Consider the following 19,677-nt stretch of genomic DNA (forward strand, 5'->3'; position numbering starts at 1 on the left):
CAAGTTTCTTGATATTCCTTGATTTATATCGTATTCAAATTATAATGATGCTTCGCATAGGCTGATTACTCACGAGTTTTCGATTATTCTATTACATTACATGTTATAATTCTCATGTTAGGTCCATATTGAAATGTATGTAAATACAGCCGTAAAAACAGTAACCCGTAAAGCATGGTATCATAGGGGACGCGACAACCAAGGTAAAATAAGCCTCCCATGGCCAGATAATGCACCATTAGGTACTGATTGCATCAGCGAGTGGACTGTAGCAGACTAGGAAGATGACACGTGGTTGGATTGCTCGCCATACCCCTTGAAAAAAAAAAAAAAAAAATCCGGGACTTACTCCGTATTCAAAGTGCCATGTTTCTGACGACAGTGTAACGAGTCCGTGGCGGCTTTTTATTGATAAATAAATATTGACCGCATCGGCTGTTCCGAGGTATACAATATATTCTGGCGGTACTAGTGTTAATAAAAGGTCGAAAGTTGCAGGGTTCATCTCATGTAATTAAGAAACTTATCTTTATAGTTCTGTAGTTCATTTATCAAGGACACTAGCCAATTACTTTCAATTCTCTTAACATTTAAAGGATGAATCCAAAATTTTCATGGTGGTTTTGAATTTAAGAGCAACCACTGTCACATCACTGGTATGCATTCATCTACACTCTATTCTCCATCTTGACATTTGCCTAAGTTTGCTGCAGTGTGTGGGCAGAGTTGTTTGAAACAGCGGAAACTTTTTTCTGGGGCAGTTTCAGGCTGTTTGTTTCATGCAGTTTGGTGGTACCCTAATAGTATTATTTATATTATTGTTTATCTTACTTAGCTGATGTATTGTGTCATTTTGTGGTATTGTGAAGCAAATTTGTATTCATTTCCTTGTATTTAGAATGTCAACTGTCTTGGCTTCTAATTTTATTGACCAGTGTTTAATATTTTGTCACCTAATAAAGGAGAACTTGTGAACTGATGTAAAATTTATATGTATAGTGATTATTTAATTTTAACCTAAAACCTCAACTGATGCATATATCGTAGATAACTTTGCTTTTATGCCTGTTGCGTTTCTTATGTACTACAAATGCCAGATCTATTTTATTAATTTCTTTTTCTTTCTTTTTCTTTTCTTTATGTCCAAAAATAAAAAATTGCTAAAAGCAGATAATATTAGTTATGTATTATGTTGATGCTTGATTTCAGCTTCCGAGGTTAGTAATTCATATGTGGAATCATATTCAACTCCAGAGATGCAACCCATAAGAACCATCTTGCAAGAAGATCCTCAGACTGTAGACAAATGTTTCTCAAGTTTTATGGGAAATACTCTTCCATTTGATATCCAGGTTTGTGGATTTACATTTTATTGAATTTTGTCAAGAAAGTATAATTGGTAATTTTATTTTATTCAAGAGAGGTAGACTGACTATTCCTTCATATGTGGTACTATAACATCATTCCTGTACACCAATAGAAAACCCATCAACTTTGATGAATGGATAATCAGATTTTTTAAAAGACAATCACACTTTACCCACTTACAGTAAATGTTGAAAATGCTCTCCCTCAGCCTGTAAATAAGCATATTGTTTGATGATATTTCGCTTGACTCTCTACAATTACGCCTAATGAATTTTCAAAATTTTGGCGTGAATTGCATTTATCACTTCTCTGGCGTTGGGGTTATACTACACATCCTATCTTTCCAAACTACCCCATAAATAGAAGTCGTAAGACTTAAATGGGGAGAGTGAAAAGGCCATAAACCTGTACTAATAATTTTGTCCCCCAAAACATCACGCATCGCATTCTTTGAATTACGTTCTGTTCACACTGTGCTGGAAGTATCCATGTGCTTTCCTGTTCAGTATTAATTGTACGTAATGGTAAGTGGTGTAGTTAATGTTACGGGGTTACCCGTGGAATGCAGAGGTGAAAGAAGGTGCGGGCTGGAATGGGTCTAACTACAATCCAAGAAATGAATTAAAATTTTAACGAAGGTTATATTTTTGAAAATGGCAGCTTATCAATTTTCACATAGAATTTGAAAATTTAACAAGAAGTCAACAAAATCAACAATTACGTGCATGACTAGGAAAAGCCAAGATTCAGAACAATTCTGGGCCTTACGCCCCTCGTTTTACAATTTCCTTGGGCTCATAGCTCAAAACACATATCTACCAAAGGGCAGAAATCCCCTAATTACATGGAGCCCTTGCTCCCACCTAACAATGTCAAGCCTCCTAGAGGCACATATCCAAATATAAGAAAGAGCTGACCCGCTCTCACTTTTTCCAGCCTATTAAAGGCAATACCAGACTTTTACACAAAATTGCCATCAAAGCACAGCTTACATCAAATGAAACGGGGGTATCTTGCACCCAACCTACTGGGCCTTAGTAGAAAAATAACAGGTTAAGTTAATGGCCCAAAATGCAAAATGAATGGATGCGAGAGTCTGCACTCCTACATGAAACTTCTTAAAACCTAAGAGGCACTAGGCCGATGAAACAGGGGCTATTACCAAACTATGGAGGTGACTCGTCTACAGAATAATTTTTTTTTTTGCTAGTTGCTTTACGTCGCACTGACACAGATAGGTCTTATGGCGATGATGGGACAGGAAAGGGCTAGGAGTGGGAAGGAAGCAGCCGTGGTCTTAATTAAGGTACAGCCCCAGCATTTGCCTGGTGTGAAAATGGGAAACCACGGAAAACCATTTTCAGGGTTGCCGACAGTGGGGTTCGAACCCACTATCTCCCGAATACTGGATACTGGCTAGACTTAAGCGACTGCAGCTATCAAGCTCGGTACAGAATAAATTTAACACATTAAGGAAGAGTAGAAGAACGGTTATGAAAACGTAGTCACCTCAAATTCAAAACGTAGGGGAGCTCGAGAGGGTAAAGCACTCTCTATCCCCAATTTACAGTTGAAGATATATGAAAATTTACAAAACGATGGGAATACATAGCAAAGGTTTTGGACCTTCCCTGCGGATTAAACTGCTGAGCTAGCAAGAAATAAAGATGTTAAGTGGCCATTACCTTGTTGAAGAGCTGCTGCTGGATGAAAGAGGCCAACAACAATTCAGCCGCCGAGGTCTTATTGTACACTGCTACACTTCCTTACACTATGCTAGATGTTGTTCGAGTGGCCGAGAGACAGAAAATCAACAGTTTTAATACTCTCGGGGAAGATTCGAGACCTTTCATGAATAATTAAGACACGCCCATAGGCGTTTATTGGGTAGCTTACAGTTGCACATCAAAATCGAAGAAGAAAGACACGATTGGTCAAAAATTAATTACAGAAATTGATGATTGGCTAAGTTCAAAACTGACGGAAAGAAAAGATTTATATTGCCAACCCACAAACGAAGAAAGAACGAAATTTAGTAAAGAACAAACTTATGAATACAAAATTTCTTCAAATAAAGTTCTTCCACTTCGCACCAGGGTGCATGCTCATAGTTTTTCAGTAGAGACATCCATAAGAGAATGTCAACACTTCCTGATCAATGGAAAACAAAATAAGTTGAAATCCACACAATATTGACAACTTCGTAATCACAAAATTTATGTAGTGACATCTTCTGAGAAAATAATGAGTTGATCCCGTTTTTAAAGTTCAGAGTTTCTCCTGTAGAGGAGTACTTATTGGCGCAATAATTAAACTTGCGGCGTAGAGGTGTACCGCCCGGTACAGACCCCCCCCCCTCCCAAGTCCTTCCAAGGGGTGACACAGAAGAATACTGAAGAAAGTTATTCTCCAAAACAAAATTTCCAAGTTTTTGTGGTTGATAATTTGAAGTTAGTTGAATTCCTGCTTCCTTGCTAATAGTTTCGAGGAAGAGGATGGAAGAGACATAAAGAATTTCCCAAGTTTAGTAGAAGAATGAAAAAAAAATTAAACCACCAAAATTTTTTAAAGTCTCCTTATTTGAATTAGACAGTTAGGAGTTAGTTGAACTCCGGCTGGAGAGTGTCTTAGTCTCTGTATACATTTGGAATACATGCTGTTCATTTTGACGGCAAGTCCTGCCACCGTTGCCGGTATCCAGTCGAGGTCGCCCGAACACCTCAAGTACCCTGATATACTTCTCTCCCACATTATGTGAGGGGCAGTCGTGGTGAAGGACGCCGTAGATGCGAAGTTTGTTTACAGTCCCCAGATAAGCTTGCGGTTTGTGCGCCGCATTTCAGCCTGTGCCGGGAGATAGCCTCCGGCGCGCCGTACACAGAAGGACATCACGGGAGTGGAATGGGCCCTTACCCCACCTCGGTCGTGGTGAGGCGACGAACGGCTGCGGGGTACTGAAACAATAAGATCTCGGCGGCTGAATTGTTGTTGGCATATGATTTTAGGGTACGTTCTTGTTGGTGAGGCAGAGGGGCCAGCGGCGCAGAAATTTGGTTATCCACTGGTATGGTTCAGCAGGAGACGGGAGCTTGGTAATGGCCGCACGGGAAGGACAGCAGAGTAACCAGAGGGGAAAATCTTACATACTTCTACAGAGCAGATAAGAGGCAAAGGGCAGAAGGCCTAAGATTAATAGAAAAATATAACCTTCAGAGTTTCATCAATTATTAGTGGCAAGGTTAACTAGGATATTATACGGATTTAATCTGTGACATATTTACCCTAAAGATCCTCTCGGTGGCTAAATTGCTCACTAATAATGTAACAGGAGTTAGGAAACCTAGAATTATGCACTGCCCATAAAATCTGGGAGCAAGCTTGCCCACGAGAACAAAGTTTTTGACCATAACTTGATCTCCTACTTTTGAATTGATGGACCTCTGTCCGCGATCATATCTTTCCTTAACCTTTTCATGAGAAACTTTAAGATTTGCCTTAGCCTTCTTCCAAAGATCTCTAATATTATCGGGCTCTATTGTCTCAGGTAGAATATCACTAAGAGACCAAAGGTTAGAGAGCGGCGTGTTGGGTACAAACTTAAGCATCAATGACGCTGGAGTGAATTTATGAGATTCATGAACCGCCGGTTTCAAAGTGAAGGCTAACCAATGCAGGGATGAGTCCCACCTAGAATGATCATCATGATGATAGGCAATTAGAGCCGACCTCAGATTACGATTAACCCGTTCAGCCAGAGATGGTTGAGGATAGTACACTGATGTTGTTACATGTGAGATGGATAGATCAAAACAGAATTTACAAAAGAGATTGGAGGTAAAGGCTTTAACATTATCAGAAACAATATATTGACACGGACCAAAAGAAGCAAAGATGGAATTTAAACAAGAAATAGTGGATTGAGCGGTAGCCAGTTTAGACGGAAATAACCAGGAAAATCTAGTGAAGCCATCTACACACACAAGAATGAATTTATTGGCATTCCCCTTTGATTGGGGGAAGGGTCCTACGTAGTCGATGTAGAGACGTTCCATGGGGCGCGACGCTATATGAGAAGACAATAGCCCTTGCTTAGTGGGCATGGTAGATTTACTAAGCCAACAAGATTTACAGGCTTTTACCAATTCACGAATTTCACCGTCCATACCTTTCCAAATGAACATCTCTCTGATCTTTTCTCGGGTTTTGAAAATGCCTCAGTGCCCCCCTAATGGGGTCTCATGGTAGTACTTGAAGATCATGGGTACAAGAACAGCTGGAACCACAACTTTCATTTTCTGATCATGCCTCGACGGGCAATATAAAACCCCATTCCTCAGCACATAAGGGACAACATGTTCCCCAGAAGAAATGGTTTCCATAAGAAAGACCATCGTCGGATCTTCACGTTGACATTTTTCAATATCACTAAACAACATGGGAGCATCAGTTAGAATGGCATTTACACCAAGAGATATGGACTCGGGAAGTGAAGAATCATCTCCTTGTTCAGAGTTCTCTACGTCATTAGAAAACATATGGCTTAGTCCGTCTGCCACAAAATTTTCAGAACCTCTTATATGCCTAATATCGAATTGGAATGCAGAAATTCTGATGGCCCAACAGGCTATACGACTGGTACGACGAGGCCTAGCTAGGACCCAACTTAAGGCTTGGATGTCCGTTTCCAAGTCGAACTTGACCTGTTCCAGACAGGGGCGGAACTTCTCTAGCGCAAATAACACTGCCAAACCTTCAAGTTCATAGATGGAATACTTGGCTTCTTCAGCCGATAATGTCCTAGATGCATAGGCGATGGTTCGCCTCCCTAGTTCAGTCTCTTGAAGGACTGCAGCCACCGCCGACGATGACACGTCGGTTTGGACAATAAATTGCTTTGAGAAATCAGGCATAGCAAGGACAGGGGCATTACGAAGAGCTAATTTGATGTCTTCGAAAGCGGCTTGTTGAGAAGGCCCCTACTCGAATTGGACGCCTTTCCTACAGAGTAAGTTTAAGGGCGCCGCTCTATTAGTGAAGTTAGGAATAAATTTCCTGAAGAAATTCACCATGCCAATGAAGCTGGCGATTCCTTTGATGTCCTTGGGAGGTTTGAAATCACGGATGGCCTGTGTTCTAGAATAGTCAACTGCGACTCCATCGGGCGACACAATATGCCCTAGAAATGACATGGAAGGCTTAGCGCAAGCGACGTTAGATAGCTTCACAGTTAACCCTGCCTTACGAAGGCGATTAAGGACCTCTTTCGGGTGATCTAGGTGTACTTCAGAGGTCTCTGAAAATACGACGACATCATCAAGATAATGGTATAAGTACTCGAATTTGATGCCGGAGAAGACCCTATCTAGCAGTCTCGTAAGCACAGCTGCTCCCGTGTGGAGCCCGAAAGGCCCACGGTTGTACTCATACAAGTTCCAATCCGTGGCAAAAGCTGTAAGGTGTTTTGATTCTTCAGCTAGAGGGATCTGGTAATACGCCTGATTAAGGTCTGGTGAAGAACTTAGCTTTTCGATACCATGAAAAACAAGAGTGAAGGTCGGGAAGGTGCACAGATTGTAACACTATCTTCCGATTTAAAGCCTTATAGTCAGTCACAGGCCTGAAGCCACCTTGGGGTTTCGGGACTAAGAAAATAGGTGATGAGTATGCCGACTTAGAGGGCCGAATTATACCGTCCTTCAGCATCTGATCTATGATCTCCTTCAGAGCCTTCATTTTAGGTGGAGATAACCTATAAGGTGGAATCGAACAGGAATCTAATCCGTAACCTCGATCTTGTATTCGATACGGTCAGTAACACCAAGAGTATCGGAGAAAACCTCTGGAAACGACGGACACAACTTACGAATACTCTCAGCCTGCGCCTCAGGTAGATGTCTAGTAAGGTCTAACAACATCTCATCCTGGGTAGGCGAAACAGATGAACATGACACAGAATTACATTTTAACAAAGGAATTTTACAATCACCAGCAAATTTGAAAGTGCACTACTTGCTCTGAATGTCAAAAACAAGACTGGTGTGAGACATGAAATCCGCTACTAATATAATTGGGCAAGACAAATGCTTAGCCACAAACAGTTTTACTTTCCAAGTGAATTTCGAAATGCGAATTTTGGCATATAGGAAACCTAAAATTACTAATGGAGAGGAGTTTCCCGAAACGCATTGAACCGAAGACGAACAATAACCAGAAAATTTACAAACAGATTTTAACTTAGAGTACCATTCAGCCGAAATAATGGAACAAACACTCCCTGAATCTAATAGAGCAGTAACAGGTTCATTATTCAACTCGATTTTGAGAAATGGTACAGGTGCGGGGGTATCCGCTGCAATCCTAAGACATTCTTTAGGGCATTCCAATGCGGGGTTGGAGCCTGAGATTTCGGATGGTTTACTAGGGGCTGAGCCTTGGAAGAATGAATTTGCGGACTCAGCCGGAGCCACTAGTCACTTATGTTTGTTGGTGGAAGTTGCACCTGAATTTGACCAGGAGGGAGTGCTATTCGAATTCGGGCAATTTTTGGCAATATGGGGAAAGCGCCGCATTTAAAACATCCTTGAGATGACCCTGCTCCATTCCTTGTCCCGCTAGATTTAACCAAGGGACACTTGTTCCAAAGATGGTCAGGCGACCCACAGGCATAACATTTGCGGGGTGTGATGGTTCGGCGAGGTGGAAGCCGAACATTACTTGACCACGGAGGGGGCTCCTTTGCAACGCGTAGGGTGTCGGCATATCTAACTCCTTCGGCTGAGGCATCGTTAGCCTCTAATTCAGCAAATGTTTTGAGGACGCGATGCGAAACACAAGTATGACCTGTAGGATTGTGAAATTCCTTACACAATGGCGTGAACAATTTGATCTTCTGGGAAATAAAGAGCAAATACCCTAGTGTAGAATTTAATGTCTTGGATGAAGTCGGCAAGATTTTCATCCAGACGCTGTACCGTGTAATAATACTTCTGTATTAGAGATGAACTAGCTCGAGCCGGAATGAAATTAGCTAACAGGTGGGCATGGAAGTCTTCTATAGAGGATTGATCAGCTATGGCTCTTACTATTTTGTCTGAAAGGACACCGATAGCATAGGGATAAATAATGTGATGAATTTGACATGGGGAAAGAGAAAAGACAAAGGCGTGATCCTGAAACTCGACCAAAAATCTTAGAAATGAAATTACATCACTAGTAGAATTAACTGAAAACTTAGAAATACCTCTAAGCAACATAGCCAAAGTGTGAGGTACGCTACTGAACCCTGGTGACATCGTAGGTAAAGGCCTAGGGGGCGGAGAAGCTGTTTCCGAGAGTGCATTATTCAACACAAATGGAGGAATGGATGTAAGACGACCGGACTCAGTTTCTAATGGGGCACATGTTTGTTGGACTCCTACGGATTTACCACTTTCTTCCCCCTTGGAAGAATCCTCCACATTAACAATGCTTGTAACCGTGGCTTGATCGGTCTTGGGAGGAACTGTCCCAGTTAACAACTGACTAACTTTATTGGACATTTTAGAAAGGTGTTGTACAAGATTACTAGCCTCCTTACCCTGAAGTTCATTTAACTTAAGAGACAATAGATTGCTCACCCTATTATAAAAATGGTACAGTCTAGCCTGTACTCTCTTAAGTTGATTTGGGGATGGATCACCTACTTCAAAAAAACTAACTATGGATGCTAGCTCAGTAGTGTTGTCAGTGATAGTGGAGAGAGCCTCATCATTATCTTTCTCTCCCAAAGTTGGGATACTAATCGGCAAATCAAGGGAATCCTTAAGTTTGGTGGTATCGGCCGCAACCGTTCCTCCAGATTGAACATTTCTAATGGTTAATTCGTAAATCAATTCCTCCTTGCGCAAATAGCCGGGATGGAGGACTTCGCGAGGGATGGACATGATGACAAAAACTTGATAAATTTAGAAAAAAAATTGAAGGGAAAATTCCAGCAACTGAGAAAATTGTTAGAGTTCAAATCAAAGACAATGTTTAGCCGTCAAAAGGGGCTAAATTGAGACCCATTCAACCACGCTCTGCTATCACTTGTTACGGAGTTACCCGTGGAATGCAGACGTGAAAGAAGGTGCGGGCTGGAATGGGTCTAACTACAATCCAAGAAATTAATTAAAATTTTAACGAAGGTTATATTTTTGAAAATGGCAACTTAACAATTTTCACATGGAATTTGAAAATTTAAGAACAAGTCAACAAAATAAACAATCAGGTGCATGACTAGGAAAAGCCAAGATTCAGAACAATTGTGGGCCGTACGCCCCTCGTTTTACAATTTCCTTGGGCTCATAGCTTCATCTTTGACTGCAGGGGCCCTATCCTTGTAGACTTCCCCAAGCGTGGAACCACAATGAATGTGCAGCGCTATGAAGTCATTTTGCAGAAACTGCGACGCGCCATAATCACAAAGCACCCTGGAATGCTGTCGGGCAGAGTCATCCTGTTGTATGATAATGTTCGCCCACATACATCCAATCTGGTGAAGGCTATGCTTCTGCAATTTAGTTTGGAAACATTTCAATGACCTCCATATAGCCTGGATCGTCTTTCACCTTGTGATTTTCACATTTTGGTGACCTGTGGAAAGAAGTTTGTAGCCGTTGGTTTAATTTGGACAAGGAAGTGTGGTTGTGGATCCGTCAGCGACCTACCTCTTTCTACAAAACTGGAGTTGATTGTCTCATCTTCCAGTGGGATAAATGTATTAAAGCTTTTGGTGATTACTTTTGAAGAAAACCATTCCATGGTCACATTGTAGCGGTTCTTCGGTTTTCATTTGACTTCCCCTTATAATTTAGCCCTACTATTCTTTAAGCACTAATTGCAAACTAAATTCCTATTTTAAGTTCATGAAATCGAGTTCATGAATTATTCTTGGATTCTCATATGACCAATACCGTTTATTTTGCAAATTTACTTGTACATGCAAATAAAACCACGCCTCATCAGAAATAAACACTAATTCTTGATTTAATTCACCACTGTTGACAGGCTTGAAAACAGACACAAAAAAAACAATTGCAATGTTTTCTGGTTGCTGGATCTCTTGGGCTTAAACTTTGCACTTCTATGACTTCGTAAAGATTCATTTTCAATTTTCTTGGTGCCTACAGTGCAGAAGAATATGAAGCCTCAGTTTCATGTGGCAGTTTCTTTAATTCAGGGGGATCCCTCAAATCTTTCACTAATACCTTAAATTTTTTGTCATTTAAGACAATTTGTTTAACTTGCTTTTTTCTATCACTGAACCCATAGTTTTGAATTTATCCACAATTTTCTTAATTCTGTAATATTATTGCAGTCACACTATAGGAAATTGTTTACATACTTCTCTTCACTCTCCCAGCGGATTTGTGCTTTAAAAATCTACAAAGGTAATCCCAAAAATAAGGTCTCCTATTTTTTTATAAATACATAGACCTGTTTATTTCTACAATGGTTTACTTCATTTTACAGCTTGAACATTTAGCTATTTTTCTACATAATCACCATTTCAGTCGATACATTTTTGTAGATCCTGTGACACTTTTGTATGCCCATGTCATACCAGCTCACCGCCATGCTGTTCAGGAAGTTGTGAACCTCATCTTTCACCTCATCGTCGGTGCTGAATCACTTTCCAACCAAATGTTCTTTCAACTTAGGGAACAAGTGATAGTCACTGGGTGCCAAGTCTGGACTATAGGGTGGATGGGTGATGATGTTCCACTGAAACTGTTGCAAGAGAGCAACGGTTTGCCGGGCGACGTGCAGATGAGCATTGTCATGGAGAGTGTTTATGTCCTTGCTCAACATTCCTCTTCTCCGGTTCTGAATTGCCTGTCTGAGATTTTTCAGGGTCTCACAGTACCTGTCAGCGTTAATTGTGGTCCCAGCAGGCATAAAGTCAACCAACAATACCCCTTTTCGATCCCAAAACAGTTGTCATGACTTTACTGCCAGACTGTGTTTGCCTGAATTTCTGCGGCTTTTGCGAAGAAGGATGCCGCCACTGGCGTGATTGTTGCTTGGTCTCAGGTGTAAAGTGGAATGCCCAGGTTTTTTTCTCCCGTGACAGTCAAGTCCAAAAAGTTGTCCTATTCGGCTGCAAAGCGTTGAAGAATTGCTCATGAAGAATCAACTCTAATTGACAGTTTTAATCCACCTACTTAATACTATACAATAATTGTAATGCCTATGTATACGTTACAGTGTATTAGGGGACTAGTTTCGACCCTGTGTGGGTCATCATCAGCCTAAATAAGATACACTTTTTATATGTTGAATTCTAAGAACAATAATTTGTCATAAATTGATAAAATTAATCAAATGAACAAAATGTGTAATGTGCAACATGTATATAAAATGGTGAAATGCATGAAATGTTATGTAAGATAAAATTATATCGTGGTACGGATCAATAAATAGTGAAATGTTCAAGTTTACATATTGCAGTGGGACTATAAATATAGTACCACATCGATTATTTACAATAATGGTTGAAATGTTGCACTTAATATGTACATTAAAATTACCTAGTGATAAGGTATAAAATGCCGGTCTGAATATAAAGTCCAGATGCTTCTAGTGAATTTTATCGTTCCATTACGTCTTTTGTCAAATATTTAATATATGTTATATACAACATTGGCGCAGAGGGTGCCTATCTTGCTTAAAGTCCAGTATTTATGGTTCAGAAAATGTATGCAGGCTGAATACAAGCGACTTCTTATCATACAAAGAGTTCTGCATATGATGAGAGGTGAAATTCCCAATCCAAGATGGAACCAATGGAACCTGATGATGAGAATATGATTAAATTAACACGAGATTCTTTTAAGAAAGGGAGAAAAAATAAGAAAAAGGGAAAGAGTACTCACCTTACGCGGCAAAGTGATCGACCTGACTGGTATTGTGCAACTTTGTGAAGGCTGTATTGGGAGTGGCAAGGAAATGAGGAGGGGAAGAGGTTGGTAAGTGGAGGAGCTACCAGGCGGAGCGGGTAGCGTGGGGTAAGGTGTTCATGGAGGAGCGAGAAGTGGGGAGGAACTTAAGGCGGGGCCAAAGGATACGGGAGTGATGGTAATTGTCTCAATGTCTGGATGATAAAGCGGTGATCAGCCGTTGACACTTGCTGGAAATATTAGGTGTCCCTCATTAGACTTGTTATGCTCCTGGATAATGACTAGATGAATCCAAAGATGACACACTGTAACAGAGAGACGAAGAATTTGATCCTGGTACGACCAGCGGCGAGGACGGCACATCAGATGCCAAAACTGAGCAAGTTGGCTGTGTGGTTACGGGGTGCCCAGCTGTTAGCTGGCATTCGGGAGATAGTGGGTTCGAACCCCACTGTCAGCAGCCCTGAAGATGGTTTTCTATGGTTTCCCATTTTCACACCAGCACCTGCTGGGGCCACGGCCGCTTGATCCCCATTCCTAGTCCTTTCGTATCCCATCATCGCTGTAAGACCTATCTGAGTCGGGGCAGTGTAAAGCCAACTGTAAAACATCAGGTACCAAATCCAGCGATAATGAGACAAAAGATTTGGAGTAAATAGTTTACTGGTAAGTATGTATCGTACCATTCCATTGCCCGGTTTGCGTCGTGAATAGGAGTTGCATTACTAACACTTGCCGTGCATCACGGGAGAATGACGAAAATTATATGATGAAAGAGTATATTACAAAGAAAATATGCAAATATAACAAGTCAAGTAGGCCATGAATTAAAATTACGACGATCAGACCTAATGAATCCATGCGACCGTGAGTAAAAAGATCGGATTGTTGCCCCGTGTTGGAAAAAAAAAAAAGAATCACTTAAAAAAAAATTAACAACGGAACGAAACTACAGGCAAAATTCAGTACACAAGGAAAGAAGAAATTTAAGTCGGAGAAAAGAAATGCTGATAATATAATTACGACAATATATAAAACGTGAAGAAATTCTCGCCAAACCTTAAAATACGAATTGAAAATATCGGACTTGAAAGAAGAATAAGGAAAGAAGAAGAGATCGCCTGGTAGTAGTCGCCAATACAAACCCAAAGCTGTTAACCAGAACCTCGTATGAAAATTTAGAGATCGTCAGTTTATTTTTCGAGCTAGCGACAAGCAGAAAGTACTTAAAGTACTGTTTTAAATATTATCTCTTGTGAAATAATCTACTAGAGAGATAGAAAATATACTGAAAATTATTTATTTACTGATTGGAAAATGCATCTAATGTCATCCTTCAATATGTTTCCATCGCATATAATCAACGGAGATATTATGACTGAGTAAACCAGGAAGATGGGATTGCAGTCTGGAGGAACTCTTACCAGACGTTTCCTACACCCGAGGCCAGACACCAGAAACCAACGATGACGTGAGCTTGAACTCGAGCCGGGGGCCAAAGAAGATCCAGGATGAAATCCAACCCAGTCGAATAAGGAAAGCAAGATAAGTCAAGTTCCATGCATTTATATTACGTAGTTAAATTATTTATATTTGGATGATTAGTAGTACGTGATTAATTTAATATATGATTGTAGCAAGGTCAATATTTAGCTCTTCGAGATATGTGTTCCATGAATAGTCTCTTTAAAAATTAATCCATATAATTTCTTGAGAATACGGATTCAGGTATTCTTTGACATCTCAAATCTGTAGGAATGTTTGTTTATTTTGAGGAAAGTTTTGAAAGTCAACATTCTCAACGTGATATTGGAGATATATATCTTTCATTGTATAAATCAATCCAAATGCAATGTGGAATGAAATAAGACCGTCTTCTAGAACAATAGAACTTAATATAACGTTAAATCGTCACCAAACGTAAGTAAATAGAGCCTGAAATATATTAACACATGCTTTCTTTTACAGGGGAGTGTAGTTGCTTGTGTTATGTCATACAATAAACCCATGACGTGCCATTATACTATGTTAGTGGAGTATACGTATATTGCGCTACTTGTAAAGCAACGAATGATTTTATTGTATGGAATTGTTGTTATGATCAACGAATTAATGAGATTATAGGCTAGAATAATGGACATATGGAAGTATTTGAGTTATGAGGAATTATATTAGATATGGTGCGTATACGGTGAAATATGTTTATATTTAAGTAGTTGGTGATATTTATGCAACATAACGCTAATGTTACATTATTGTTGTTGTCATCGCCATGTGAATTATAAGGTAAAGTACGAGGTCAGGTTAAATGATACATGCGTACGATTGTATGAGGTCATTGAACTAACAGGCTATTAATGGTGTACGGTCATCAAAAACATATCCTAAAACAAGGCATTTACAATTGAAACTTATCATGTTTCTAGAAGAATTTCACATCTTAGGCTATGCCCAAGTTGATTTCATGTCAAAGACATGATTGGATGGAGGAAACATCCTCATGATTCAAATAACTACTGTCCGTAAATAGATAAATTCCTTATACCATTTTTTTTCCACGTTTCACGGATAGGTGATTGTTTTTTTTTTGAGTGGAAGTATGGCATTCCCAGATGATTGACTTGCTTATTGACACATGTGTGTTACGTAGGTTACTCCTACATATTTTCAGGAGATGTTATGATTTAATAAGTTTACCTAGTAGAAATAATATATTTTATTTTCAATTTTATTTACGTCGGTATGTGATTGAATGGCAAATTTTAAGCCATATTATGTGGAACTTAACTTATATTGCTTACGTTATTACAGAAACTTGAGAAAGCAAGAAAGGCAAAAATAATAAGTGCGAATTTCAAAGGGACATTCAGTGATATTTAAATGATATCTCAATAAGATTTAAATGATGTTTCAATGATATTTAAATGATATTCTTGATATTTCAACGATATTTAAGAAATATTTCAATGACATTTCAATAATATTTCAAGGTATTTCAATCATTTTACTGATATTTCAACGATATTTAAGAAATATTTCAATGACATTTCAATGATATTTCATGGTATTTCAATCATTTTAATGATATTTCAACGATATTTAAGAAATATTTCAATGACATATCAACAGATATTTCAAGGTATTTCAATCATTTTAATGATATTTCAACGATATTTAAGAAATATTTCAATGACATTTCAATAATATTTCAAGGTATTTCAATCATTTTAATGATATTTCAATGATATTTAAGAAATATTACAATGACATTTCAATAATATTTCAAGGTATTTCAATCATTTTAATGATATTTCAACGATATTCAAGAAATATTTCAGTGACATTTCAATAATATTTCAAGGTATTTTAATCATTTTAATGATATTTCAACGATATTTAAGAAATATTTCAATGACATTTCAATGATATTTCAAGGTATTTCAATCATTTTAATGATATTTCAACGATATTTAAGAAATATTTCTGTTCCGAATTTTCTGTGGAACAGCAGAGGTGAAAGAATGTGCGGGCTGGAATGGGTCTAACTACAAGTTCGAAAGATGAATTAATATTTCAACAAAGGTTATATTTTCTAAACTTAACAATGGTAACATAGAATTTGAAAACTTAACAAGCCAACAACAAGCCAAAATCAGATACAAAGAAATAATAAGTGGTAGGGGATAATTGCAAGGTCTGGGCTTCGAGCCCCACAGTCACAATCCTTGAGCTATAAGCCCAACTTTACCAAGGTACAAAATTGAACAAAGGGGCAGAAAACCCCATCATGCCAAGGAGCACTTGCTCCAAATTACAATGTTAAGCCTCCTAGAGGCACACAGAAATCAAATTTAGGAAAGAGCAGACCCGCTCTCAAAGTTCAAGCCTATCAAAGGCCACAACGAATTTCACTTCTATTTGCCCTCAAGGCGCACAAAGAAACTGGTATTTACTACCCAACCTACGGGGCCTTCGCAATGAAAATAAAACCAGGTTCAGTTACTGGCCCAAAGTACAGAAAGGACTGGAGGCGTGAACATGCACTCCAAATACACCTTTTAAAACCTAAATGGCTCTAGGCCGGTACACAGGGGCTAATCCCAAGCTAGGGAGGTGACCCGTATGAGAAAACTTTAATACATTAAGGAAGCGTAGAAACGGTTATGAAAACGTAGTCACCTCAATTTCAAAATGAAAGGGGAGCTCAAGAGGGTAAAGCACTCTCTATCCCCACTTTACAGTTAAATAGTTTTGTAGTTTTTACATAGACAGAAGAGGAATTTACATTTTGAAAGTGGTAGGTTACATATTAAAGGTTTCGAACCTTCCCCGAGAGTTAAACTGCTGAGCTAGTAAGAAATAAAGATGTTAAAAGGCCATTACCTTGTTGAAGAACAGCTGCTTGAAGAAAGAGGCACTTCCTGCCCCCTGCTACATATCCACACACTAAGTTAGATGTTACTGATGTGGCCCCAAGACAAGAAAATCAGCAGTTTTTATACCCTCGTGGAAAATTCAAGACCTTTCAGGAATGCGAAGACATACCCCCCAATTTTATTGGATAGCTTAGAGCTACATATCCATATCGAAGAAGACATACATGATTGGCTGAAAATTAATTAAAGAAATTCGGGATTGGCTAAATTCAAAACTGGCAGAAGGAAGGATTAATATTGCCAACCCAAAAAATAAAAAAACAAAATTTAGTAATGACAACAACTTTTGAATACAAAATTTCTTCAAGAAAGTTCATTCCTTCGCACCAGAGTGCGTAATCATAGTTTTTAGTAGAGACATCTGGTAGAGAACGCCACACTTCTTGATCAGTGACAAACAAAAACACATCAAAATTCACACAGAGCCATCTTCAGAGAAACTGTTGAGTTAATACAGTTTTTTAAAGTTCAGGCTTTCTCCTGTAGAGGAGTTTCAATTGGCGCAATATTTGAACTAACGGCGTGGAGGTGTACTGCCCGGTACAATTTCAATGACATTTCAATAATATTTCAAGGTATTTCAATTATTTTAATGATATTTCAACGATATTTAAGAAATATTTCAATGGCATTTGCATAATATTTCAAGGTATTTCAATGACTTTAATGATATTTCAAAGATATTTAAATGATATTTTAACAATATTTTCTATGATGTTTATATAATATTTTAAAGAAATATCAGTTATACTTCAGTTTGGGGTCAGAATCCAATGAATATGACTGAACATGTAAACAATATTATACTTCATTCCAAGTACAACGAACTTTAAAATAAAATAGGAGATAAGGATTTTGATTGGAATTCTTGCTATTTATTCATTTCATTATTGGAAGAGATATTAGATGGAATACTTATAAGTGAATCAATGGGTAAATTCTACATTTTAATTATTTATTGGCTACAGTTATATGGAGATGGTTTTGCAGATGAACTTTGGAAAAAGGCTGTGCATTTCTTCAGTTGAGTCCACGTAAAAAAAATTGATTGAAATTTTTCTTTATCCCTGAAAGGTATTGTGCAGCGAATTAATACAATCTTGACAACAAAATATGGTACATATGTGGTATTTGCCAGAATAAGCGAATATCGGTGGTGGCAAAGGAGTACTTATGACGGATGGGATGTAATATACAGATGATTTGGCAAACATGGGTATTGATATTAATATTCGGTTGCAGATTTATGTTGATGTAATTATTTTCATTCCCATCTGCGTGATATCTTGGAGATTGCAGGAAATGAATATATTTATTTGACCATCCAACATAATATGTTAGATTACTGGCCAGAGTATATGAAATAGAGGAAAAGGCACAATACGATTGATGTACCCCATAGGGTGCAGTATTCACAACAATGCAATAATTATTTTGCAATTGCAATATTTTAACTTTAATGCCAACTTAATAAGATTGAAGAACTGTGTGCCAAACTGTTGCAAATGAGTTATAAATTTTGATTTGGATTATTTTAATTATTTTGATGTATATATGCGAGTAGTACTTTCACCTCAAACTTGAATCAAATAAAATGTAGTTATAAATTATTATTGTACCGAGTTTACTGTTTACCACCCGGTACACTAACTATAAATACAAGTGAATATGAATATGAAGCAATATGAATGACTACAAAATACACAGTGAAGAAAAGCAAGTTGATCGTACATACATTAATATCCCACGTCATTCCATCTGTATGATGGGTCGGCGAATGAAGTTGATCACATGCCATTCCATAATATCTCTTCTGAATGCTACTTCAGTAACAATTTTGAAGTTGTCCACAGGTTCACCAATATCATAGCCAGCGTTCTGCCATGGATAACGAAGCATTGGTCCATATACGTCCACAGATAATTGATTGTAAATGACAGAATGCAACTTGATGATAAAGAATCTGTGATGGAAGTTGAGCTGCATGTTATTGGAACATAGTTTAAGAAAGTCTCTTATTCTCTTGGCATATACTTATATTGCCTTAAGTACACGTGCAGAGATTGTGCATATTTTGTAATTTTAGGTGGAATGATTTTTAAATATACATCTTTTCTTCCAGAGGCTTCCAGTAGTACTTGTTCATCTTTATGTCCAGACCAGGAGTCTCAAAGTGATAGTGACTTTGTCAGAAAATGTGGATTCAAAACTGACCGAAAAAACATCTTCAGTTGTTCTTTCGTTAACTTCCCATTCATAGTTGTCAAGTACAAAGACATTTGGAGGGCACCGTATTTTATTTCCCATGACACACAGGGTCCAACCTTTCCATTTGGTTGTTGGAAGCATTAATAGAGTTTGTCTGCCAGTCATCCGTCCATTGATATAGCAATGTTGATGGTGTAGGTGTATGTTGCACTGTTCACTGCAACGTCGAGACAGTGTTTCTCTGCCCTTTCATGGATAGCATTCTTTCGGAAGAAAGCTCATAGTATAACTGACTGATCACACTTCTGTTCAGAACCCATTTGAATGTTTTCTGTTGTGATATGCACATTGACTTCAGCAACAAATGTTTTGAGTCCTTTAAATCCTCTCTTCTTCATCGTCATTATCACTGGAGCATAGCTATACAGTGCAATGTTATTCTAAACTCCTTTTTCAAATTAGTAATAAATCTCTGATGCTGTAAAGTTTGTACACCCGATATTTTGGGCTGCGTCCAGTGCCCACTGTTGAAAATGGTAATAATGAACAGAAGAACAGCATTCTTGCGCTTCATCCAAACTTTGCCATTGCGCGCTGCTTGATGACATTGAACTGCATTGTACGATTTCCTTTGAGAACGCATTGCCTTCTCCTTTCTTTTGCACATAGTCCAGTACATGTTTAATATTGCTTTTAGCCTCCAGTTTAGGGTATCTTTTCCGGAGCTTGTCGTATGTGTTGAAACC

The 19,677-nt window shown here is 38.5% G+C and overlaps 1 protein-coding gene across 3 annotated transcripts in view; it reads left to right on the top strand.

Annotated features, from left to right (window-relative positions):
- LOC136873871 (uncharacterized) overlaps positions 1-19,677 on the top strand; it is a 615,800-nt gene that overhangs the window by 319,552 nt on the left and 276,571 nt on the right. For all 3 annotated transcript variants that reach the window (XM_067147177.2, XM_067147176.2, XM_067147175.2), the window contains exon 7: positions 1,210-1,352. In XM_067147177.2, the coding sequence (XP_067003278.2) occupies positions 1,210-1,352 (143 nt within the window). The remainder of the gene's footprint in view (positions 1-1,209; positions 1,353-19,677) is intronic.

This window comes from Anabrus simplex, chromosome 5, assembly GCF_040414725.1.
Source record: "Anabrus simplex isolate iqAnaSimp1 chromosome 5, ASM4041472v1, whole genome shotgun sequence".
Lineage (NCBI taxonomy): Eukaryota > Metazoa > Arthropoda > Insecta > Orthoptera > Tettigoniidae > Anabrus > Anabrus simplex.